The sequence below is a fragment of the Pavona decussata genome, unplaced genomic scaffold (genome assembly GCF_977016875.1).
Source record: "Pavona decussata unplaced genomic scaffold, jaPavDecu1.1 SCAFFOLD_300, whole genome shotgun sequence".
In the NCBI taxonomy this organism is placed as follows: domain Eukaryota; kingdom Metazoa; phylum Cnidaria; class Anthozoa; order Scleractinia; family Agariciidae; genus Pavona; species Pavona decussata.
In genome coordinates, this window is record NW_028145697.1 from 3,414,725 (window position 1) to 3,440,000 (window position 25,276).

Consider the following 25,276-nt stretch of genomic DNA (forward strand, 5'->3'; position numbering starts at 1 on the left):
AAAGTGGGTCACCTTGACATACCCCTCTGCTCAACGTAAAAGGGCCTGTTGTAAAACCGTTGTTCATTACAAAACTCGATATATTTTTATACAGTGTTTGAATCCACTGAATAAAAGATGGGCCAAAATTAATTTTATGTAGTGCTCTTATTAAAAAATTAAAATCGAGCGTGTCAAAAGCCTTTTCAAAGTCAATAGCCACTAAAATTCCAGATAGTTCTCCATCACATCATCAATTGTTCTGATTGTCTCAAAAATAGATCTTCCTTTAACAAACGCGTTTTGATTTGAGTGTATTATTTTAGGTAAAACCTTTTCCAAACGATTTGCTAGCGTTTTAGCGGTGAGCAATCTTCGTATCAACATTAATCAAAGATATGGGGCGCCAGTTTTAATCATCCTTTTATCTTTCCTTTTCTTCTCTACTAAGGTTATTATGGCTTCTGTCTGTGAATTTGAAAGCTCTCCAAACTCAAATGCATAGTTTAGACTGTCTACTGATAACCTCCCGAACAGAGGCCAGAAGGCCAGATAGAATTGAGTTGTCAAACCATCATTTCCAGGGGTTTTATTTTTGGGGAAGGTTCCCAATACACTGAAGCATTCACTATAACCTATTTTCCCTTCACAAATCTTCCTCAAGTCATCTGTTGATGCAGGAAATCCCCTAGAGACATCTGAGAACATGGGAGGGGCGACTGCTACCGTCATAAAGGTGAGCATAAAATGATTCCAGCTCGTCCATAATCTTTTTGAGGTCGTTTGTTAGCTTTCTATCCCTGGTAAATATTTAACGGACACTGCTCTTTTTTCTTATGTGATTTTTCTAAATTCAAGAAGTATTTATTGTTTTTTTGTCCCAGCTCGTACCAAGTTGCGTGGGAGCGAGTAATAGCTCCTTAAGTAATATAGTCGTACAACTGGTCGTATTCTGCATGTAGGCATTCCAGCTCTTTTAAGTTTTTTTTCGAGGGGTTGTTGTCTTATTTGGTAGTGCAGTTTCTTAGATTTTCTTCAAGTTGGTTTACTTTTTCCCTTTTTTTGCGAGCCTTGCTTTGCTATAAAAAAATTGCTCGCTGTCTTATTTTATATTTGATTTTATCATTCCTACCTTCCTTATCCTTGAAAGCCGCGAGTTTAAGTTCCTCGTTTTCCTTTTCAAGTAATTGCACCTTGAAATTCCATTTGTTTTCTGCTTGTTTTAGTCTCATCAATGTCACCTCATCCTCCTTTGGGCTGAGATGAAGAAACGAATCCGAGGTTCTACGGCGTCTATTATCTGGTCGTTCTTGTTCTGTCAAATCATTTGCTAACGGAAAAATAGTAAAATTAAAAAAAGAGAGAGTGACAAAAAAAAAAAAATTAAATGTGAATTTGCAATATTTTGTACTGAATCATTCCTGTAATCACGTCCTGAATGGTAAATACTAGTTACTCAATGCTTTCGACAGGTATACCGTGAAATATCCCACTCGTGACTTGATTTTTCTTAGTATACACACTCACCTAAAGACTCGTGTGTATACTAAGAAAAATCAAGTCACGAGTGGGATTTTCCTGGTATACCACGAGAAAGCACTGCATAAATAATTTATCCCATGCCACTCATTGAAGTAACTTTCTTGTTCGACGTCTGGTTCCAGAAATTTAAAATTTAGGTCAAAACTGGGGTATTTGTCTTCCATGTTTTAATTGTTGACAGGGATTTTTCCTGAACGAAAATTTTGACCTGTCGCAGGCTCTTCAATCAATCTTTCGGCGGGAAAATTTGTAGGCCGCGAGAAACGCCGGGATTTTTTCGTGGAATTACTAACCGTTGCGTACCGCAGAATATGCAACAGGTTTCTAGCTTTCTGATTGACTGTATTCTCTATGGCATGGGATAAATTGTAATATGTAGACAGTAATACGTTAGTTCACAATCCTTACACTCCCCCCCTCCCCACTCCCGCCCAACCCTTTATCTTCCTCCGAGGTAAGGCACTGAATTATAACAAAAATACTGATAAAATTCAACAATGATTCCAACCAGTTACGTTTCCTGGACTATTTGCAAATTAAGAAACACAAACTTTTACTCGACGTTAACATTTTCTTCCGTTCATGTTGTGACCGCGAGGGAATGTCTACTGACATCGAGCGAGGGGTGGCACATGATAAAAATGAAAGTCCTTCATAAATTGACTAAGGATACCCTATGGTAGTTCTATCCGTAACGTGGTGATTTTCATTTCTTGAAATCTTGTTTTAAACCCGGAAAAACTGAATAAAATCTGTTCGGGCCCACGTGTCTAGAGAAGCACCCAAAATAGATGTGTCCCATACCTTCTCTCAACTTCGCTCTGTTTAATTCTCATCGACAAAACACCTCATTTTAAGCTTGGAAATGTACCGTTGAAGTGTTTTCGAATCGTTTGAGGCCAATAACAGATCTCTGCTTTAGTTTTGAAGGTCATGGAGAAGGTACTGAAAATTACTAAAATTGGCTCAGTCGAAATTCTCAATTTGGCGCACTTTTTCAGAAGAGAGTTTCCCTACCCGGTAAAACACCGAATCACTTGAAATTTAGAATTCTTAATTGACGAAATGCCGCTCTAAAACCAGGTTTAAAAATCGATTTCGGGCTTTATATCAGCGCTGAGAACTAACGCTCATTGCAACATTGATCTGTCAACAACTGTAAACAAAATAAGCAATCGCAGAAGACTTTTGTAATTTTTTTCTTGTTTCCCTCAATATTACGATGGAACAAACAACAGAAAGCTCATATTTAGCTCACCTTGAATAAGATGTTATCTAAGTATCAGTTTCTTGGCTTAATGTTCTGATAACTAAGGATTTGGAAAAACATTTCAGAATAAAAAGTAGCGATATTAAAACATGACATTTGATAATAGTGACATGTCGTCGCCGAAACGTCATGTTTTAATATCGCTACTTTTTTTTTGGCTTAATGTGCCACACAAAGCCATCATAGCTCGAAGGGTCTTGTGTCTTATAGGAGGCCTCGATCGATGGTAACGGTCGATATGTCGGTCAACTCACGGTCGACTGACGGTCGATATCTTGGTCGAACCTCAGTCGACACTCGGTCAATAATCGGGGATGACTCGGTCGATGTTGTACCGCTATGGCGTTCGTCGTATCGACCGAGGTGGCTGTCGGCCGATATAGATAGCAATACACCGACCCTTCACCGACGCATCACCGATACTTCAGCGATATTTCACCGCTTACCGGCCGATAGTATCGGCCGATATTTCGGTCAATTCTCTATCGATATGTTTTTTTTTTGATACTTCGTCGTTATCGTTTGTCGTTACTCGACCGACCATCGACCGTGCCCTTCGTGGCATAGGTATATGCCGTGACCGCAGGCCTATTGTGGATGCTACCAAGACGTCACCAATAACAGAGCCAGAAACCCCAAGCATTGGAGCCCGGAGGGATGTTTTTCATACTCATAGTACAGAGTATGTGAAACAATAGTAAGAGTTAAAATTTAGGTGTGAAAGGCTCGGCCGCTAAAATAAATATGTGGCACAAGAGCCCCTTTGGCTTGTCCTTTTGCACAGTTCAGAATCATAATAAAATAACTTTATTGTATTACATCAGGAGCTACATTTAGGCCTCTATACGTCCTAAATCTGTAATTGGCATCTTCAGACGTCAGCTCCATCAGGTCTCAGCTAAATCGCTCATGGGAAAATGCAAGCGGACGAACTCGGAAGGTGGACAAGGAGTGGCTGCTGTGGTACAACACCACATGAGACAGGCGCCCTGTTTTGCGCACTTCGTTCATCAGAGACGCTGCTTCGACAGCTCTCTAGTGATAAAAATTCTGATGTCGCAGGACACAGTTGATGTGCTACACTAAGGTAAAGAGGATGCTGCATTTACTGTGAAGCAAGCAAAAGCAAACATCTTTACATGGAAGGCCCACAAACCTGCACTCTATCAAACAAGTTGCTGCAAGGGTCGACGTCCTAGAGTGACCTGAAGAGTTATCAGTGCTGGTTCTCCCCGAAAACCAAAGTGGTCGGTTCAGTAAAGATATATTCCATGGCATATCAACATAGCCTTAACCCTATCTAGAGAGGGGTCTTTTTTCCTTTTTTGTCTTCTGGAGACGGAGATGGGGAGGGAATTTCCCGCAACGGGACATGATGACGTCATATGACTGCCAGACGTGATGGCAGCGGTTGTCATGTGGCCGACACCAGCACTCTCTAGAGCGCGAGACGTCCTTTGTCAAAGCATCAGTAGAATGTGCGGAGAAGCTAGAGGGACAAACCACGCTGGTACCAGTTGTCAGGATAGTCAGTAAGAGAGCAACAGACAAGATATGGTATGGATACTCTAGTCAGGTGCGTCACGAAGGACTAGGTTCTAGCTCAGAAGTCCTATTTGATAGCAAACCGGAAGTAAAGCAGACCCTGCATGCAGCACTTGCGGGATCAGACCTTTGTGACATAAATACTGAAACGTGATCAGTTGACCTCATTGCCTGATGAAGACTAGCAGTAAGCAGTCGAAACGTCGCGATCTACAACTTGAGTGATTACATCGTGAAACAAACCATTATTTAATTTATTACAGTGCAATTTTACCATGGTGGCCAATGATCTCTTTCACGACCAGTGATGTGTGCTGAAGTAGCTAGCAACCTTAACAGCAAGTTTCTACTTGCACCTAACCTCGAAGAAAACACTGGTGGATGATGAGGCAAAAGCCGATATTGCGGTCGCAACATACGGGGTAGGCACCATGGAGTACCAGCTGCTGTTCGGCTGCACTATTTTAGCAAGGCTTGCATTGTGGTTCCATTTGTAAAAGATTTCATTGTTTTTAATTTGTTTTTCGTTTTCAGCATGTCAGGACACACGTTTCCCTTGTGTTTTTCGCGCAACATAGTCAAACCTAACGTCAGGTGAATTAAAAAAGCGTGACATTTTATTGCGTGACTTTATACGACTCTGGAAATAAACAGAGTCGAAGTAATCCATGAGCGCTTTGGCTTCAAGTAATTGTGGTTCTGAAATCCTGCGAACGGCCCAGTAACCACATCTCGAAACAAAAAAATCGTTTCGAAATTCAAAGAAAGGAAAACTCATCTCGATTTTAAAGGATCTTTAAGTCGAAAATAAGTGGTCCGATGGTAAGGCTGGTAAGTCATTTGAGTTGATTGCGGCTCCATCGCAATAAGCAATGACTTCACACATCAAGATGGCTATATAATAATGACAGGATACAAACACAAGCAAACATCTTATTTACCTTATTGTAGTTAGCGAAACATGACCTTTCTCTGATGATTTTCAGCCGAATGCCAAGGTAAACTACATGAAATTTCAATAGTTTCTTTTAGTTTGCATTGGCTGCTGTCATGTGCAGTTTGGTTACACGTTGATATTGCGATTTTCGGGGTTGTACTAATATGGAACGCCGGAATACTAAAACCCAGAACGCATGAAAATAAAATAAATTAAAAAATAAATAAATATAAATAAAAATCTCGAAACTCGGATGATAGTATCCTGAAAAATGTCCTACGCGATTACCAACACTGGCGTTGGATTTTTGCGTTTGACCGCTGACTGTGATCGCCGGCTTATTTTATTGTGGAGTTGATCAGCGGTGGCAAGCTCAATTATTTAAAATGGAGGACATTTGTCCCATTCAGGAGGGTGAGGTCAACTCGTGGTCTCGGCTGTCCGGATGATATGTGTAGTACAGGAGAAGTAACTAAAAAATAATTACAAAAATGTTATGACTATATTATTTAAATGAATGCGGACGCCCGAGGACACAAGCTTTATTCAGCTACAATCTAATATTTTTTCCGGTTATTTACGTGTTTGAATCGATTAAGATTTTTAAAATGTTGTGTTTTGCAGACGAACAGTCAGATGAAGTTTTAATTTCTCCGGTTTATATTGGTAATTGAACTGAGTGGAGTGCAATTTGGTCTGAAATCATACGCGTGATTTCAAAATCAAACGAGCGCGATAACGCGAGTTTGATTTGAAATCACAAGTATGATTTCAGACCAAAATTGCACGACACGAAATTCAATTACCACTTAATTACATCCATTTTGAAATCCCCCAATATTGCCCAAAAAAGTGTCTAAATAAAAGATTTCAGCCTCCCCCACCCAGAATGTTATATTTAAAAAATCCGAAAAAAAAAAAAAAAATCATTTAAAAAATTCCAGGAAATTTAAAAAACAAAGCGAAAACAGTGCAAACTTCAAGTTCAATATTGCCAGTGGCTTTCTTTGTCTAAAATTTTCCTGCAATTTGATTGGTCAATTTAAATAATCCCGCTTTCTCATTGGCTGGTTAAAAAGATGCGATTTCGAGTCCAAAATGGTGCAATTTGGATATAAATCGCACGATTTTGGACCAATCAGATTCCAAGGATCACCAGTGATTTCAAAATGGATGTAATTAATGCTACTATTCAGTTCCAAAACTTGACTTCTGGTGGGAAAAAAATTTACCATCCGAAGTTTTCTTTCGCGTTTAATCAAAATCTAAAAAGATAAAGCCTCCTCAGAGATAAGAGGAAAAAACCAACCATTTTTAAGAATGGGTCATCTTTGTCCTTTGTGAAACGGTTAATACTTTCTGCATAGCCCTAGAAATCGAATGTTTCATTAGAACGAAAATTTTTAATGCTAAAAATCGAGTACAGTGCGCGGTAAAAATGGAGTGATTGCGTCAAATGTATGACATCGCAGATAAACTTCTCGTAATCTGGCGTTATTTTATAACATGATTTATCGGAAAAATACATCTAATCACATTTCATGTGCTAAAAATCATAGCAAAGCAAAAAAGGACCAATAGACTTTGTAAGGGAGTTTTTCCTTCAGCTTATTGTCCATACTTTTCGCGGGTGTCACGTATCAGCTGCTTAAAGACGTAATCCTGGCGCCCCAAAAATGCTCTTAAACTGACTGATCATTTTTGTTTCATTGTTATATGATTTTTTTTCAGGACATTCCAGAGTTTTAAACCATTTTGATGTCATATTTTTCTCTCGACAGTTTACGTTGCTTGGTTTTTGCGTTGTCGATCGTGAAAGATGACAACCTTTCAGTGATCCGTTGCATTTTTATTTTGATCGACGTCTAAATTTGTTAATTTTTGTGCCATGAACCTTTTAGTATCTGGAAGATGTTTAAGTTCTAGATACTTGACTAATAGCTTGAAACGTACCTTTCGACTTTGTTCACCTTTGCTGTACACTGTGCGACTAATATCCGTCGGAAACATTTCAGGGGCACCTAACGAAAGTTTTCTCTCAAATCCTTTGAAACGCAATTTTAGTCTATCTGGAGTGTCTGTAGGTTCATTTCAGGCCGCACTATAATATTTTTATCTGTTTGGTCGTTCTAGGGGAGCTTGAGTCTTTTCGAAATTACTAGGGCATCTTTGTCTATTTCCCGAAAACCTTAGGTCTTATTTCCTTTCCGAAAATCTTAGCTGACCTTTTTTCGGCCCCCCAAACGACATTTTTATCAATCTGAAAACACTAGGCCTTAGATTTCTCATATCATGAAAGTTCGAGGTGAAAATTCCCTTTAGAAAATTGTAGGGGATTAAGGGCCTTCCGAACAGATAATTTACCTAAACGATCCGTTGGGTGCCCTTGACATTTTCGCGGATGATTGTTTACAAACTTACTCAAAGTTCACGGGTTTCACAGGAAGTGACGTCACAATAGCCCCTATCATCCGGACAGCCAATCCAATAGCGAAAAGCCGAAGTTGACCCCTCCCTACTGGTCCCATTCCTCGTTAACACTTTTGTTAATTTAATGAAACGTTTTGCACATCAAGTCAAACGACAATCATCTTATCTTTCGAAAATACTGAGCTTCCCAGGTAAGATATTTGTTTTCAATTGCCTGTGGTCTGATACATCGATACTGGCACCAAAGAATGTTGTTGTTGGTGGTAACTAAAATGCGGGATGATTATTAAAAGCACGCACCGATACATTTCGATGCAATTGTATATGTCAAAATATCCAACATTTTATTTAAAGATGGCAAAAACAACTATTCTGAAACGTAGTAATATAGCAACGAGTTTATCAATGATAAGTAACACGAAGCATAAACAACTTATCTCCGTCCAATGTTAGAAGTAGGTCCACCTACAAAGACTCAGTGGAGAATCTTAATACTAACCGCAAAATTTTATGATAACTAAAATCACATTTGAATGATAACATTAGAAATACCAAACTTGGGAGTAGAAACATCACCAAAATCTTCGCCAACCGGAAATAAAGGCCTCGCGCTTGGGCTATACGGCGTACTGGGGCGCGTCCCCCGGTTGGTGGATGGGGGAGCCCTCCCTTTGGGGGGCTGCACCTGAATAATACGGAATAGGGTGCCGTGGACCAACATAGCCTAAGAGAAGCTAAACTCTGATTCCAAAACCGGGCAGGTGGAGCTCGTCAGCCTTGGTAGGCAGTTCATCTAGGAGACGGAAAACTCTGATTACAAATCCGGACAGATGGAGTTCGTTAACCTTGGCTGGCAATCGTCTAGGAGAGGAAAACTCTGATTACAAATCCGGACAAATGGAGTTCGTTAGCCTTGGCTGGCAATCGTCTAGGAGAGGAAAACTCTGATCCCAAACCCGGGTAGATGGAACTCGTGAGCCATGGTCAGCTATCATCCAGGAGAAGGAAACTCCAAGTGAAATCACCCCTCCCTCCAGGCCGGGGGTTAGACACAGGGCTAACAACCCTGTTCTGTAACAAAAGTCTTGTTACGAAAACAGCAACAAAGGAAAAGAACACTTCTAGGTGTGACAGGCTTCCAGAGTCATCGCAAGATACTCGTGTGACTGGCAGTGGTGAAAACCGAATGGAAGCCACTGACAGGAGGATAGAAGTCTTAAGCGCCAAAATCAGAACCAGGATTGGTTTCTGGAATGTAAGAACCATGTGTGAGACTGGGAAGCTAGCGCAAGTTACAGCAGAGATGAGGCGCTACAATCTACACATTCTTGGTGTCAGCGAGAGCCGATGGACAAGATCCGGTAGATACAGAAGCAACACGGGAGAGACAGTGCTCTACAGTGGTAGAGACGATCAACACCACGAAGGAGTCGCAATCATCCTTAAAAAGGGAGTGGAAAAGTGCCTGATGGAGTGGAAGCCTATTAACAGCAGGCTGATGAAGATCAGATTGAGAGGGAAGCACATCAATACCACCATCATCCAGTGCTACGCACCAACCAACGACAGTGAGGAAGAGAGCAAGGAGGCTTTCTATGAACAGTTGCAGGCTGAACTGGAGAACACACCAGGACATGAAATGAAGATAGTGATGGGCGACTTGAATGCCAGAGTTGGAAGTGATAACACCAACTACGAGAGAGCCATGGGTAAGGAAGGATGTGGAAACATGAACAACAATGGAGAGAGACTGTTGGAATGCTGCGGGACATACGACCTTGTCATTGGCGGGACTCTCTTTCCACACCCAGACATCCACAAACTTACCTGGTGTTCCCCCAACGGCAGAGACAAGAATCAGATCGACCACCTGATGATCAACGGGACGTGGAGGAGATCGCTGCAAGACGTTAGAGTGAGGAGAGGAGCAGATGTTGGCAGTGATCACCGCCTTGTCACTGCAACTCTGAAAGTGAAACTGAGAAAGAATGGACCTGAGGAACCAAGACAACAACAGTTTGATGTGGAGAAGCTGCGCGACCCCAAAGCAAAGAATGCCTTCATCCTTAAGCTGAAGAACAAGTTCCAAGCTTTGGCAGATGCTGAAAACTACACCCAGACAGAGTCAGCCGGAATCGACACCGCGTGATCAGCCTACACACAAACCAGTGAAGCTTGCTTAGGAAGAGGACGAAAGAGGAAGAAAGAGGAAGAAAGAGTGGATAACAACGGATACCTGGAAAGCCATTGAGAACAGGAGAACCCTTAAGAAGAGAGTGTTGGAGACCAAGTCAGAAAGGCTGGAAGAGAGGTACAAACAACAGTACAGGGAAGCTGATCAAACAGTGAAAAGAATGGCTAGGGCCAAGCGGGCCTACATGGAAGGCCTTGCAAGGGAAGCAGAAGAGGCCGCGGCCAGAGGAGAACAAGGACGAGTGTACAAAATCACTAAGCTCGTCAGCGGCAAGTACCGGGGATCTACAGACACACCCATCGCAGATAAACAGGGACGGATACTAACAACAGAAGCGGAACAAGAGGCGAGATGGGCAGAACATTTCAGCGAAGTTCTAAACAGACCACCACCAACCGCTCCAGCGGATGTACAGGACCCGGCTAAAGACCTGGATGTAAACACAACGCCTCCTGAGAAACAAGAAATTGTGGCAGCAATCAGATCCCTCAAAAACGGAAAGGCCCCTGGTCAAGACAGCCTCAATGCAGAACTCTTCAAGGCAGACCCAGAGCTTGCAGCGCAAGTTCTCCAGCCACTCTTTACAGCTATCTGGGAGGAGAAACAACTACCAGACGATTGGACGGAAGGTGTCATAGTAAAGATCCCGAAAAATTAAGGGAGCCTTGAGCAACTGTAACAACTGGAGAGGAATAACCCTCCTGTCTGTTCCAAGCAAGACCCTCGCAAAAATCATCATCAAGCGAATTGAAGAGGCAGTGGACCAGCAACTCCGAAAGGAGCAGGCCGGTTTTCGACCAGGAAAAGGGTGCACAGACCAAATATTTACTCTGCAAAACATCATCGAACAGTGCACAGAATGGCAGAGACAGTTGTACATTAACTTCGTAGACTTTGAAAAGGCCTTTGATAGCATCCATCGAGAGAGTCTATGGCGCATTCTCAGGGCATATGGAATACCGCAGGAGATTGTTCTTGTCATCAAGAGTTTCTACAACAACTTCACATGCAGGGTAGGAAGCAGCGAGACCAGCTTCAGCGTGAAGACCGGTGTTAGACAAGGCTGTTGTATGTCTGCGATGCTCTTCAACTTGACAATCGACTGGGTGATGAGGCAGAAAACAGCAGACCAAGCGCGAGGCATCAGATGGACCCTCTTGACACAACTTGAAGATTTGGACTTTGCTGACGATCTAGCACTCATGTCGCATACCCACCAGCACATGCAGGAGAAGACGTCCCGTCTAAATACCTTTGCACAGCAAGTAGGCTTGAAGATCAGCCAGAAGAAGACGGAGGTAATGATGCTGAACGTATCAAACCCATCACCTGTCACAGTAAATGGAGAAGATCTACCAACGACCGAAGAATTTACATACCTTGGGAGCACTGTCAGACATGACGGTGGGGCAGGCAGCGACATCAAGAACCGCCTCAGTAAGGCCAGAAATGCGTTTAGAATGATGAACAACGTTTGGAAGTCATCCCAGTACAGCACCAAGACCAAACTAAGATTGTACCAGAGCTGTGTAATCTCCACCCTACTGTACGGCTCGGAATGTTGGAGGATGACAGAGAGCGACCTCAACAAGCTGTCCACCTTCCACACGAAAAACCTCAGAAGAATCCTACGTATATTCTGGCCTGAAACCATCTCCAACCAAGAACTTCTTGCTCGCTGCAACCAGGACAGCATGGGAACCATCATTATGCGAAGACGATGGAAATGGATCGGGATCATGCGACGGGAGCAAGACAACATCACTCGCACAGCCCTTCACTGGACACCAGAGGGCAGACGCAGGCGAGGACGACCCAAGATCACCTGGCGTCGGACTGTGGAAGCAGAACTGAAGTCCTTACATCATACCTGGGGAACCATTCAGAGGCTGGCCAGGGACAGACAGGAGTGGCTTAATTTTGTTGCTGCCCTACATGCCAAGCCGGCATATGGGCATGAGTGAGTGAGTGAGTGGAAATAAAGGATCGTCACAAAATATTAGATTATAATCGTAAGTTAAGCCGGCGTTCCATGTTTTAGTACAACCCGATTTCCGTGATTTTGAGAGCGCCAAGTCTCGGCGCTGGTAAGAGCCCGAAGCTATTTTTTAAACCTGGTTTTAGAGCGATTCTTCCTCAATCTAGAATTCTAAATTTAGTGTTTAGGATTTAGCGTTTTACCAGACCGCGGCAAATTCAGAATTTGGAGCGATCGAAGTCTTGAGATTTTTTGTGGCTCCTCATGACCAGGAAAATTTATCCACTGAAGTATTTTTGGACTAAAATACTTAATAAACACTTCAAAAGCAAATTTCCAGGAAGAAAACTGGGTTTTCTTTGATGTGAATTGAACAGAACGAAGTTTACATCCAGGGCCGTAGCCAGAAAAAAATAAGGACTGAGGTTGAATTCCCCGCCTAGCAATTTAGGGTCTTTATGATGATTACGTTTAAACAAAACACTGGGATCAAACCTTATTTGACAAAAATTCCGCTAAGAGCCCTTAAGGCCATCTAGATCTAGAGATCGAGGTGACTTTTTTTTTGGGGGGGGGGGGGAGGGGGAAGGAGGCTTTTTAAATGCTACTTTAGGGGCTCTGTGGTCTTGTATGCGGCTGTTTAATGTGTTTGTTGGCGGTTTGTTTCTATAGGAAGGCCTTAGATAACAACGACCTAAACCAGGTTTGCCTGACCAGAGGTTTCGTAAAAAGAAGGGTTTATTGGGGGGGGAGGTGGTGCTTAGTCTCGCAGGCTTATAAAAGCTGGTCTCGGCCGTTCTCATTTGAGGATTTTCGTTTCTCAATGGCAACGAAGTTAGCTGTTAAATGCCGGTGCGATTCGCCTCTGCACACTAGCATCCCACCGCTGTAGAGGCTCGGGTCCACAGGGATTTCGCCGTGGACATAGGCTAATGCAAGGCCATTCAGCCTGTTAGAGCCCATCGATGAACGGCACCAGGTCTTCAACCTGCGGAGAGCGCTTAAGCTGGGCTCGCACGAACAGCTTCCTGTACTTAGTGGCGCTGCAGCCTGTCCGGTTTTTGCCTCTAAAACTTCTTTCCGACCATCTCCGGTGGCTTCTTCACTGACACCACCATCTCTACTAGATGGAATGAAAGACAAAGGTTCTTCGCTGAATACTAGTAATGCCAAAACAAGGTTAAACTTTGGTTCGATTATTCACAAGAACTGAAAGCATGTTATGAGAGCAACTACTTTCCGCTTTCTTTGAAAAAAAAAAACTGTTGATAGAACGCTGCATTTTGATAGATTTTTCTCACTCAGATCAGAGAAGACAGAAGACTCGAGAAATGGCGGAAAAACACGTGAAAACGAGGCAGTTTTCTTGGGGAAGCTGCTGCCTGGTTAGCATGAATTTTTGCTTAATTTTTTTCCTCTGTAATTCAGGACACTGCCTTATTCGCGTTATCATTCAACATAATATCATGTTGCGTTAACATTTTTGTTTTAACTTATTTAACTGTTTGTGAATTTGTCAACAATGACTAAGGCAAGTGCCTCGGTTTGCCTCATACTGGCTACGGCCCAGACATCGAAGGTTTAAATCATGTTTGATTCGGGTGTCAGTTCAAACCGCGAGGGGCCGTCACTGTTTTTTCTATTTTTCCGGTTTAATAAAAATATTTCCGGAAAAAAAAATGGCACCATCTTTTTAAAACTACCATGGGGTATCTTTGGACAGAATATGCAGTTTTGATTTTTCATCATGTGCCACTTATTTATGATTTCGCTCGGCCTTAGTAGACGTTCCCTCTCAATAGCTCATTAAGATTTCTCATCCATGTTTAGCTTGCTGGATGTAAAAGGAGGGTAAACCTTTTCTTTCTTATCGTTTGTATTGCCCTTGGAAAGTTACTCATGATGATTGTTTTCATGTGAAGCGGTTAGTGATTATAAAGCATTTTCGAAACCATTAATCCACAAATATTCGAAACTTCTATAGAACTGAGCTGAATTCGAAGAATAAGGTACGAGGCCCTACTCAAAAAATGCTCAAAGACTAGTCCTTTTGGCAATTTTTACAGTTTTGTTTTCCCTGGAATTTCGATTTTACTTGAAGCTGCCTTCTTTGAAAACGTGGGTAAGGTACCTTGTGCTTTTCTGGTCAACTGCAAACAGGCTTCCTCGTATTCTTGTTCTTCAATGGTAACAATCGCTTCCACTTCCTCTCCTCCAGCAAGTTCTCTCAGTTCATCAGTGACAAAGACAGTTTGCAGGCGTGACTTGAGAGTTCCATCCTGGTACAAGCTCCACAAGGTGTTCAGCGCTGACAGATTTTCTGCTTGAACTGTGAGGCACACACAGCCTGCAGTTATTTGAATCAGGCTTGTACCAGCGGGAAGCACACAGCGATCAATTGCAGTGACCATCTGATCAAATGAAGACCCACGACTCAACACAGCCAGGGTAGAAGCCGTTATTAGGCCACCTGCGACAACTTTGAACACAGTCTTTAAGTTCAGGACTAAAAAGAAGGGAAAAAATAAGTCAATAAGAAATTGGCTTGTTGTTGTTGAACGATGATAATGTTCAACGGATGAAGAGACCTAAAATAGACCACGGGTGTAGCCTCCCTTCCAGACACCCTTTTGGCTCGTCACGCAATCTTTCCTCCCCAACGAGGAGAGAGAAAGATTGCGTGACGAGCCAAAAGAGCATCTGCGAGGTCGAGGGAGGCTTACACTAGGGTGGCAGGGCCTGAGGATGGGTGCTTAGGCCCTTTAAACATAACACCGCAGGCATGATGTGGGGTATATGCTAATTCTCATTGGCAGGAACAGTGGAATGCAAGTTTTGGGCAAATGTAACTCACTACAGGATCAGCCACCATGCATTGGTTCACGAGAGTCTTCGAGAGGCTTGTCTACAGGAAATATTTATGTTCTGTCCCGAAATCATCAATTCGACCAGACCAATTTGCTTATAAAACAGGCCATAACACTACTGTGGGGCAGCGCAGCTGTCTAAGCTGGCTAGTTCGACTCCGTCTCATATCACATTGTTTGCAGCAAGCTGAAGTTACTTGATATAAATCCACATGTCATCAACTGGATTATCCGGCGCTTTCTGAGTAACCGACAACGAAGGGTTGTATTTTACTGTTTTTAAATAATTGTTGCCGCATTATTTTTAAAAAAAAGCATGGTTTCCCCCAATTTTCTTTTTGGAGTCAATAAGCCATTGCTAAGATCTGTTTTCCCCGCATAGTCATAAACCACACAGAAATACTTCCTCATAAGTAGTCACCGTCTTTAATGAAGACTGCTCACTTTGTGATTTATCCTGGTGTGAAAGCTACAACCGAGAGATCTAGAGCGTCTTTTCTTTACTTTATCTCCATAGGTCATCTGACTGTATTTAAAATTTTAGCCTTGTCGAAAGTAATTCTGGCCACATTGTACTTTTCAATTAACTGCATTTCCTCCAAACTCCTTTGATTACGATGCTCATGGACACCCATGTAAACAGTGTCTCACATTACATATATAGCCCTGTGTACCCTTAAAAATCAGAGAACAGGTGAGGGATTTCACCAGTGAGACAGTTAAAGTTTAGTGGATCTATAAGAGAAAACAATGCATGTTGGATTGAAACTATTTTGTGCAGATTTCTCATTAAGATGCAGTTTACAAGAATTTCCATGCGACTGGTGTTCACCAAACGTTGGGCACACCTTATTGGTTATTGGTTTATTTGCAGCGACTGATGTCACTGACAAATATCCTGGCCAAAAAATTCTTATATCAAAACCGGGCAAAAAAAATCCACCTTTGCAATGCTGTAATATCATAGTAGGGATTCCACCCTGGGTAGACACCACAGTAATTATAATATATGATTGGTTATGTTATGTGGTTATGTTAAGTGTCTCTCTTCCTCCAAAACAACTGTCGGGAAATGGTCTAAAGCCGACAAAGAAAACTCACGTTATGGTTTTAACTACTTTAATTCCACGTCTCGCATTCAAGGTATTACACGTCTCACTCTCTCTCTGAAAGGTTCTCGCCGATTGCAAAATTCTTGTCATCCTAGATTATTACGCGGGATGCCCTGAAGGGGCATACCGTGTCTAAAAACGGGTCGATTTCTTTTTTTTTTTTTTCTTTTTTTACGAGGGATGCCCTGAGGGGGCATACCGTGTCTAAAAACGGGTCGATTTCTTTCTTTTTTTTTTTTTTTTTTACGCGGGATGCCCTGAAGGGGCATACCGTGTCTAAAAACGGGTCGATTTCTTTTTTTTCTTCCTCGTAGTCACAAATCGGTACATTAATTTATTCATTAAACTCTCCCCTCTCCTACTCGGGATGTATTGTTCTGATTGTCTTCAACAACAGCAGGCCAATCAAAGTCCATTCTTGTCGCTTATATCGCGAGGGAGGGGACCCACTCACCCCTACCTGTGTGACGTCAATGCATCATTTGATATATTTATTAAACACGGATTAAGTCGCGCCATATTGTTTTAACATGTTCTGGACTCAAGTGTGCCGTTTTCAAAGGGAAATTTCACCATTTTGAAGCGGTAAATCGAAAGAATAACTTCTAAGAAGCACCCGACACGTAAAACGGTGGAAATTGGTGAGTTCTTAGTGAAGGAATCGTGCTTTGTTTGACAGTCTTAGGCCACGACGCGAGACAGAAAAGAGGTCATTGAGAAGCTTACGTTATCGTAATGGAATTTGACAAATTTCCGCTGATAGTCGGAGTCGCGTAACACACGGAAAACAACGTAACGCGATCGTCGTGACTCAAACTATTCCATTAGCAAGGATAGTTTTATCAATCGGCGAAGCATACAGTTGGAATAAATGAATCAGCCCCAGCATCACGCGTAATGCCAGTATAGCAGGCATCTTGTTTTTTTCTTCCTCGTAGCTACAAATGTGTACATTAATTTATTCATTAAACTATCCCCTCTCCTACTCGGGATGTATTGTCCTGATTGTCTTCAACAAAAGAAGGCCAATCAAAATCCTTTTTTGTCGCTTATATCGCGAGGGAGGGGACCCACTCATCCCTACCTGTGTGACGTCAAAGCATCATTTGATTTATTTATCACATCCGGATTAAATTTGGCGCCATATTGTTAACATGTTCTGGACTCAAGTGTGCCGTTTTTAAACGGAAATTTCACCATTTTGAAGCGGTGAATCGAAAGAATAACTTCTAAGAAGCACCCGACATTTAAAAATGTGGAAATTGGTGAGTTCCTGGCGAAGGAATCGTGCTTTGTTTGACAGTCTTAGACCACGACGCCAGACTGAAAAGAGGTCATTGAGAAGCTTATGTTATCGTAATGGAATTTCAAAAATTTCCAGTGAAAGTCTGGGTCGCGTAATACAAGGGAACAACGTAACGCAATCGTCGTGACTCAAACTATTCCATTAGCAAGGATAGATTTATCAATCGGCGAAGCATACAGTTGGAATAAATGAATCAGCCCCAGCATCACGCGTAATGCCAGTGTAGCAGGCATCTTGTTACGCGGGATGCCCTAAGGGGGCATACCGTGTCTAAAAACGGGACGATTTCTTTTTCTTCGTCGTAGCTTCAAATCGGTACATTAATTTATTCATTAAACTCACCCCTCTCCTACTCGGGGTGTATTGTTCTGATTGTCTTCAACAGAAGCAGGCCAATCAAAATCCATTCTTGTCGCTTACATCGCGGGGGAGGGGACCCACTCACCCCTACCTGTGTGACGTCAACGCATCATTTGATCTATTTATTAAAAACGGATTAAATTTGGCGCCTTATTGTTTATAACATGTTCTGGACTCAAGTGTGCCGTTTTCAAACGGAAATTCAATTTCTGAAATGATTTCACCATTTTGAAGCGGCAAATCGAAAGAATAACTTCTAAGAAGCACTCGACATTCAAAACGGTGGAAATTGGTGAGTTCATGGCGAAGGAATCGTGCTTTGTTTGACAGTCCTTGACCACGACGCGAGACTAAAAAGAGGTCATTGAGAAGCTTACGTTATCGTAATGGAATTCCACACATTTCCGGTGAAAGTCTGAGTCGCGTAACACAAGGAAAACAGCGTAACGCGATCGTCGTGACTCAAACTATTCCATTAGCAAGGACAGTTTTATCAATCGGCGAAGCATACAGTTGGAAAAAATGAATCAGCCCCAGCATCACGCGTTATGCCAGTAAAGCAGGCATCTTGTTTTTTTTTCTTCCTCGTAGCTACAAATCGGTACATTAATTTATTCATTAAACTCACCCCTCTCCTACTCGGGGTGTATTGTTCTGATTGTCTTCAACAGAAGCAGCCCAATCAAAATCCATTCTTGTCGCTTACATCGCGAGGGAGGGGACCCACTCACCCCTACCTGTGTGACGTCAACGCATCATTTGATCTATTTATAAAAAATAGATTAAATTTGACGCCATATTGTTAACATGTTCTGGACTCAAGTGTGCCGTTTTCAAACGGAAATTTCACCATTTTGAAGCGGTGAATCGAAAGAATAACTTCTAAGAAGCACTCGACATTTAAAACGGTGGAAATTGGTGAGTTCCTGGCGAAGGAATCGTGCTTTGTTTGATAGTCTTAGACCACGACGCAAGACTGAAAAGAGGTCATTGAGAAGCTTATGTTATCGTAATGGAATTTCAAAAATTTCCAGTGAAAGTCTGGGTCGCGTTATACAAGGGAAACAACGTAACGCGATCGTCGTGACTCAAACTATTCCATTAGCAAGGATAGATTTATCAATCGGCGAAGCATACAGTTGGAATAAATGAATCAGCCCCAGCATCACGCGTAATGCCAGTGTAGCAGGCATCTTGTTTATATCTTCGATCGTTGAAGGTCATTAATTATGCCGCACGTGATAATCACAACAGTAACAAAAAGTGAAACAAAGTCACGCATTACAAGGTTTTGTTTGCGACACAACTTTGTAGCGCCTGGTGCGTTACAATGATTTCTCTACAAGTTGTGCCTCGTGAAAGTGCACTTTAGTAAATGCAAATTATAAACGTGTGAAGGAGGAAATTTTCCACATTTCTCTACATATTTTTAAGTTAGTTTTTTCGATATGTTGATTAGAGGCTCTGCTTCGATAAAGAGACGTTTGTTGCAAATGAGTTTAATTCCAGACAAAACAAATAAGCTAACACTTTTCTTAGTAAAATAAAAGTATTGAAATATTACAAGGGTTGATCAATCAACCGTTCTCCCTTGTGTACAGTTTTGTCAATTTTTTATGTTTAGCTATCGGCCGGGCCCTAGGCCTTAAAGAATTGTTTGGCGCAGAAACATCTTTCGGTTAGAATAACTTGAATTTGTAACAATACAATGGCTGAATTATGATTCTGGGAGTCTTGGAGGACAAGGGAATTAGGATAGGGCGAAACGAAATGTTTCAAGACTTCCGGCAAAGGTTATATGTCTGAATTGTTGATCAAATAGAGGAGATACCAGTATCTCCATAAATTGCCTAACCTCAAGGATGGCTGTTCTTGAGAAAGAACTTAGGCAGTAAGTTAGCAATGGTGAGTTAGCGGTGGTGAGTTAAGCCCTGTGAGTTGGAAGATCTTGCCGGTAAGATCTTGAATTTTCCACATCTTGCCGGCAAGATCTGCCGGGCAAGAACTTGAATTTTCCAAATCTTGCCGACAAGGTCTTGAATTTTGACAGGCCTGCGCGACTCTCATGTGCGTGTTAACCTAATAGTTTTGCCCTCACGGGTATGTCTTTCAGAGAACACCCTTTCCTCCTTGAAATGAGCGGTGTTCCCTGTAAATTTTGTTTTAGCGCTGGATTTTCTTCTTATTAAATGCCATTTATGATTTGGAGGATTTGCGCAATAGACACTGAACAAAGCCACGTTTTGTATTTTGATCTCAAAGGTCATTTTGACCTCTTGTTTTTGCTGTTTAGCGACTGTCGTTCTTATGCCGTTTGTGGCATTTAGTTTAGGCTTTCTATGGCTCATTTCAGTGCGTCTGGTGACAGTATAGCCTCTCTTTTTATCGTTGTAAGGATAGGATTTGAACCGTGTAATGACTATTCATTATCTTGCAGCTTAAAATTTGTCAGATTGCTGGTCACGGCTATTTGCTTTTGTTGTAAGATGTTGTGCTTCTTATCACAGTTATTTGTCGGCTTGATTCCTTCTTTAGCATTGTCAGAGCTTCTTTGAAAGCTATGCAATGCGTTAAATCGAGGGCTAAAGGCCGCTTAAGTTACGGCTGTGTGTTTTGTTGTCGCTCCACTAAGCTCTGTAACTGTGAGGTTTGTGTTGCGGGAGCTAAGTATTTTCCTCCTGTGTTTTGATTACGTGCTCTGGGCAGGGGCTGCTTCGAGGCCTTCGGCAGTTAGTAAATTCTGTAGCATTTAAGGAAATGTCAGGAAAGACCGCTGTTTCGATCCTAAAATCTTGTGGATCTCTTCAGTTGCCGATTCTTTAGAAATGATAGAGATGAGTTCTTGGTATCATTTCAACAAACGCGCTCTCTTGTCAAATTATAAACCCATGCTTCGGATCGAAAACCCTGCAATTGGCTCCTTGGTAGCTCTTGCCGGCAAGATTTGGAAAATTCAAGATCTGGCAACTCACCATATGATAACTCATTGCTGTAACTCACGAAGGACAACTTACAGAATTGGCGGTCCCCGTAAAGCGGTACATTTCGGTCAACTCAACTGACTTACCTCCTGTCAGTGTACTACTGACCGACGACACAAAAGCAGATGCTTGTGCTGAAAGAAGAAAAAACAGAAAATCAGAAGGGATATTTTGTAAGATAGCAAATCCCTGTGGATTCGTCAGTCTTGAAAGTCAACAACCGCTTCTTTGGGTGGAGCCGGTTTTATCGGCGAGGTTTTAACGAGTATTTAACTCAGCAAAAGTATGAAAGCTACCCTAAACAGTCGTAAAGTTCCTCATGTTTTCTTAACGTGTCTTAATTTTGCGTTATACGTTCATTGCACTGCACCTTTCAATATTTCCGTTTTGATAGGCAAGATAGATTAAATATGTATGGCCGTGGGCTTCTATCGAGGATGATTTTACTGATCAAACTATCGTGCCTTCTGTCACAAATGACATCCTTGCCGCCGCAAATGTTGAAATCCAACATGTAATGTAATGTTATGTAATGTAATGGAATGGAAACAAAGATGAAATAAGTCAGTAGAAATGATAGAAATACCTTTTCTAGTTTCAATCTTATCCTCCCGATTTCTTCGTTCTTCAAACTTGTCCACTTCTTTAAGTAGATCGCTTTGTCCTGTTTGGGTTAAAATTTCCTTCAATATACCCAGGTAGTTAATTCCCAGACAGCTGCGGTTCTCCAACTCTTTGAACAATGACCGAACGTTGGAAATGTTGCCTTCATTTGCTGCCGGAATCTCCACTCTGCAAATCGAGATCAGTCGTTCCAGATCATTGAGCTCGTCGAGTGCAGGAATGATCTGTTCAAGCAAATCGAGGTATTCCTTTCTTTCGCTTTCGAACTTCTTAACTTTTTCAAGTAGAATCCATCCCTTTACACTTATTAGGACGTCTTTCATTACCCCAAGCCGATTGGGCCCTAAATGATTGCCCTGCTCAAGTTCTTTAAACAACGAGAGCACATCTTGGATGCTACCCTCGCTTCCAGTCGCTAGCTTCCGGGTACACAGAACAAGTAATCGCTCGTGTAGGTTTAGTTCTTCAAGGCTCTTACTTATTTCGAAGACTAAATTGTCATATTCGATCTCGGACATTTTTTCGTTGAAAAATCGTCTCAGTTATGAAGATAGCCACGGCGAAAACTCGAAAAGCAACATGGCGGTGTCGTGATCGTTGCAGTCGTATTGTGTGGAGTAATTTAGGTTTCTTGATTCCGGTATTCTCGGTTTTCACTGTCACGCCATTGAAAAAAAAAATCGAAACCATTCCATGAATGAAGTCAAGAAATTGACATGGTATAGAAGATAAATAAATAAGGCATCTGTCCAAGTGTCAGGTCTGTGCGGTCCGTACTCGAGTTATTTGACAAAATGTTCCACATAAATTTATAGAGCTTAGTATGGAGACGCCATGTTTGTGTCTCTCTGAGGGGCACAAACATGGCGGCCGGAAATAGGAAAAAACATCTGGAGTTCACTTTTGCCAGAAAAGAGGTTTGTTTGCCCTTGTGAATTTTCAAATGTTTAGAGTAATATTTCTCCTCAAACTTAAATTGTTTAGAATGCTGAAAATCACCCGAAGAGTCATTTTTAAGATACGGAAAGCTATGTCACGGCCGTCCTCCTGATGTCACGCACGATGGAAACTCGGAAATTGAAACTGTTCTATTTTCAAATGGAAGCTCGACATCGAGCTAAGAAATTGTGAACAGACATATTTTTAGGTACTCTTTCCTTGAATGAAGGTAAACATTTTGTAGGCCTCCCAGTTTTGAATTCTAGAATTTGGTGACGTCACGTGAAAACCAAGTTTCAATTAATTTAATTGACAGCTGATTAGCAAGTTAGAAAGCCATTTCCTTATGTCAACATAGCTCATCAAAGTAGACAGTAATATTTTCAGACAATTGAATCAAGCAGCGTTGTCTAGGTTTATAGGGAGTGGCGCGCGTCGGTACAAAAAAAACTCACTTAGATCGGAGACGCGAGAGACGATAGAGGAAAAATCTGAAATCTGTGAAGAATAAAATTGTTGAAGTTTGCGAAGAACGGCCTACGACATTTGGCATTCGCAACACAGTGGCAAAATTTTCCGACGGGACACAGAAGCCGAAGAAGACAGAGAAACCGCTTAACGGTCCCATAAACAATGGAAAAGCTTCAAAAAGACATTGGAGGTAAAGTTAAACTTCTTCTGTTTACATTGGCGAAAACACAAGAAATACTAGAATCAGGGAATGTTCTCGCTATTAACTGCCATAGCAAGGCACTGAGCACCATAGTAAAACAAGTAGATACGTTAAAACTTCAAGTACTTGAAGAAAAAGTTCAAACAAGGTGAACCTAACGAGCATAACGCGAAATGGAGCGAAGAAATTGAACACCAGGTCGCACAAGTTGACGCCAAAGTTACACACTTAAATATTAAAAAAACATTTTGCTACCATTAATTAAAACGCAAAAGTGGACAGAGCGAAATTCTGTCAAACCGAGTGACAAGAACCAGGACGTCTATCCAGTGAAACGAGCCTCGCGCGATTCAATCGTGTACAATACCCATACCCATCAAGTCGAGACGCGTCTGCGGGGGTGTGTTTATTGTGACAGCGCTGACCACAGGCCACACGAATGCGATAAAGTGACGAATGTACGCGAACGAAGGAAGTTTTTCTTACAGAAACAACTCTGTTTCAAATGCGCAGGGCAAGATCACAAAGCAACGGAGTGTAAAAGCAGGAAAACAAGCTTGTTCTGCAAACGAAGACACCACAACTCCATCTGTGACAGAGAATCTACAGATAACTCGATGACAGCTACACAGATTGGCGATGGGTCTGTAGTGTATCCGGTGGTCGTTGTCGAAGTCGCGGGAATGAAATGCCGTGCTCTGCTAGACTCTGGAGCAGGAAGTTCGTACGCTTCGGCCGCACTCCGGGATAGAATCGGCGCGAAACGTCGTCACTCTGGGTTGCGCAAGAGATGATGTTAGGAGCGAGCAATCGGGTGATGTAAGTTTATCAAATCAAGCTACGCTCGGTTAACGGAGATTTTGAAATGGAAGCTGATGTTACCAAGGTAGAGAAGTCACATCTGATGATGGTAGGCAATCCACAATACAAGAAGCTGATAGAGAAACACCCTCATCTAAAGGGCGTGACTATGGATGATACCGACGAAAGACCCCGCCTAACCGTCCACATCATCCTAGGGAACAGTCAATGCCCCAGGATAAGCACTACGGAACCTCAACGCGTGGAAAGAGAGTGGGACCCAGTAGCAAGTCGCACAAAGCTAGGCTGGACCATCACTTCGCCTGGTAAAGAAGTCGACACCACAAGCATGCTCCTCACTGAAACCTCGAGCGTCGACTATGAAGAACTGTGCAAACTAGACTTGCTCGGGTTAGCTGACTTACCTGCGGGAGATCAAGGTGTAATCTATGATGAATTCAACGAACAACTGCGGAGGAGCGAAGAGGGGTGGTACGAAACCAGACTTCCATGGACAGGAGACCACCCTCCTTTGCCAGCCAACAAAGACGGGAGCCTACGCAGACTGGCTAACCTTGTACGAAAACTAGAAAGGTCCAACACTCTCAATGACTACAATGCAGTGATCCAGGAGCAGTAAGAAGTAGGGATAGCTGAGCGCGCCCCAAACACTGTTGAAGGAAGAGAGTTTTACATACCACACAAGGGCGTCGTGCGTGAGACGGCAGAAAGTACGAAGTTGAGAGTCGTATACGATGCCTCGGCACGGGCCTGGAACGGGGCGCCATCCTTGAACGAATGTCTGAACACCGGTCCACCACTTCAAAATAAACTTTGGAGCGCGTTGGTTCGTGGGCGATTCAACCCTGTTGCCGTTACCGGGGACATCAAAAAAGCCTTCTTGCAAGTCCGAATTAAACCTGAAGAAAGGGACGCGCTCCGGTTCCACTGGATTAAGGATACAGAGAAGAAAGAAGTTGAGACATTACGATTCACAAGAGCGCTGTTCGGATTGGCCCCTTCGACCTTCTTGTTAGCAGGCGTTATTGACCAACATTTGGACACCTGGAGCGACAAGCGACCTGAGGTTGTAGCTGAGATAAAGAAGAGCCTCTATGTTGATGACCTAATTAGTGGAGGAATCACAACTGCCAAGGCCAAGGAAAACAAGATTACTGCCGTTGAGATATATGCTGACGCCGCGTTTGAACTACACAAGTGGCATTCCAACGTACCTGAGCTGGAATCTGCTGACCGAACAGAATGGCGGAGATCATAAAACGTATGCTAAACAACAGCTGGGGACACCACAAGGAGGAGGCAGAGTGATACTCGGCCTGAAGTGGGAAAAACTGAGAGATACCCTAAGTGTCGCTGTACCAACTGAGAAAGCCGAAAACACCAAGAGGGGAATTCTAGCCAAGAAAGCGAGGATTTACGATCCACTCGGAGTAGCGTTCCCCCTCACACTATGTGGAACGGTTACTCTATCGTGACACCTGCAACCTTAGAGTCAGTTGGGACGAGCAGCTTCCTCCTGAACTTGCTAAGAAGTGGGCTAAATGGGAACCGAGATGACCCGAGATAATCATTTCACTGGTAAAGTACCAGGAACCGATCAGCAGCATGCCCATACATGTCTTTGGAGATGCAAGTGGACTGGGCGTGGCAGCAGGAGCGTAAACTGTCGTATCGCAACCCTCAGGTGTCACACAAGGCATTGTGGCTGCTAAAGCTC

General features: G+C 42.6%; 1 protein-coding gene and 1 pseudogene across 1 annotated transcript in view; one reads left to right on the forward strand and one right to left on the reverse strand.

The window, feature by feature from the left end:
• LOC146454674 (uncharacterized) overlaps positions 1 to 22,358 on the reverse strand; it is a 43,470-nt gene extending 21,112 nt beyond the window's left edge. Inside the window, exons 1-4 of the mRNA XM_085095047.1 lie at positions 21,088 to 22,358; positions 20,588 to 20,635; positions 14,007 to 14,381; positions 1,112 to 1,309 (exon numbers count right to left, since the gene is read on the reverse strand). Of these exons, the coding sequence (XP_084951173.1) occupies positions 1,112 to 1,309; positions 14,007 to 14,381; positions 20,588 to 20,635; positions 21,088 to 21,643 (1,177 nt within the window). The 5' untranslated portion in view covers positions 21,644 to 22,358. The remainder of the gene's footprint in view (positions 1 to 1,111; positions 1,310 to 14,006; positions 14,382 to 20,587; positions 20,636 to 21,087) is intronic.
• A 339-nt stretch (positions 22,359 to 22,697) lies between these two features.
• Positions 22,698 to 25,276, forward strand: part of LOC146454677 (uncharacterized) — a 3,405-nt pseudogene continuing 826 nt past the window's right edge.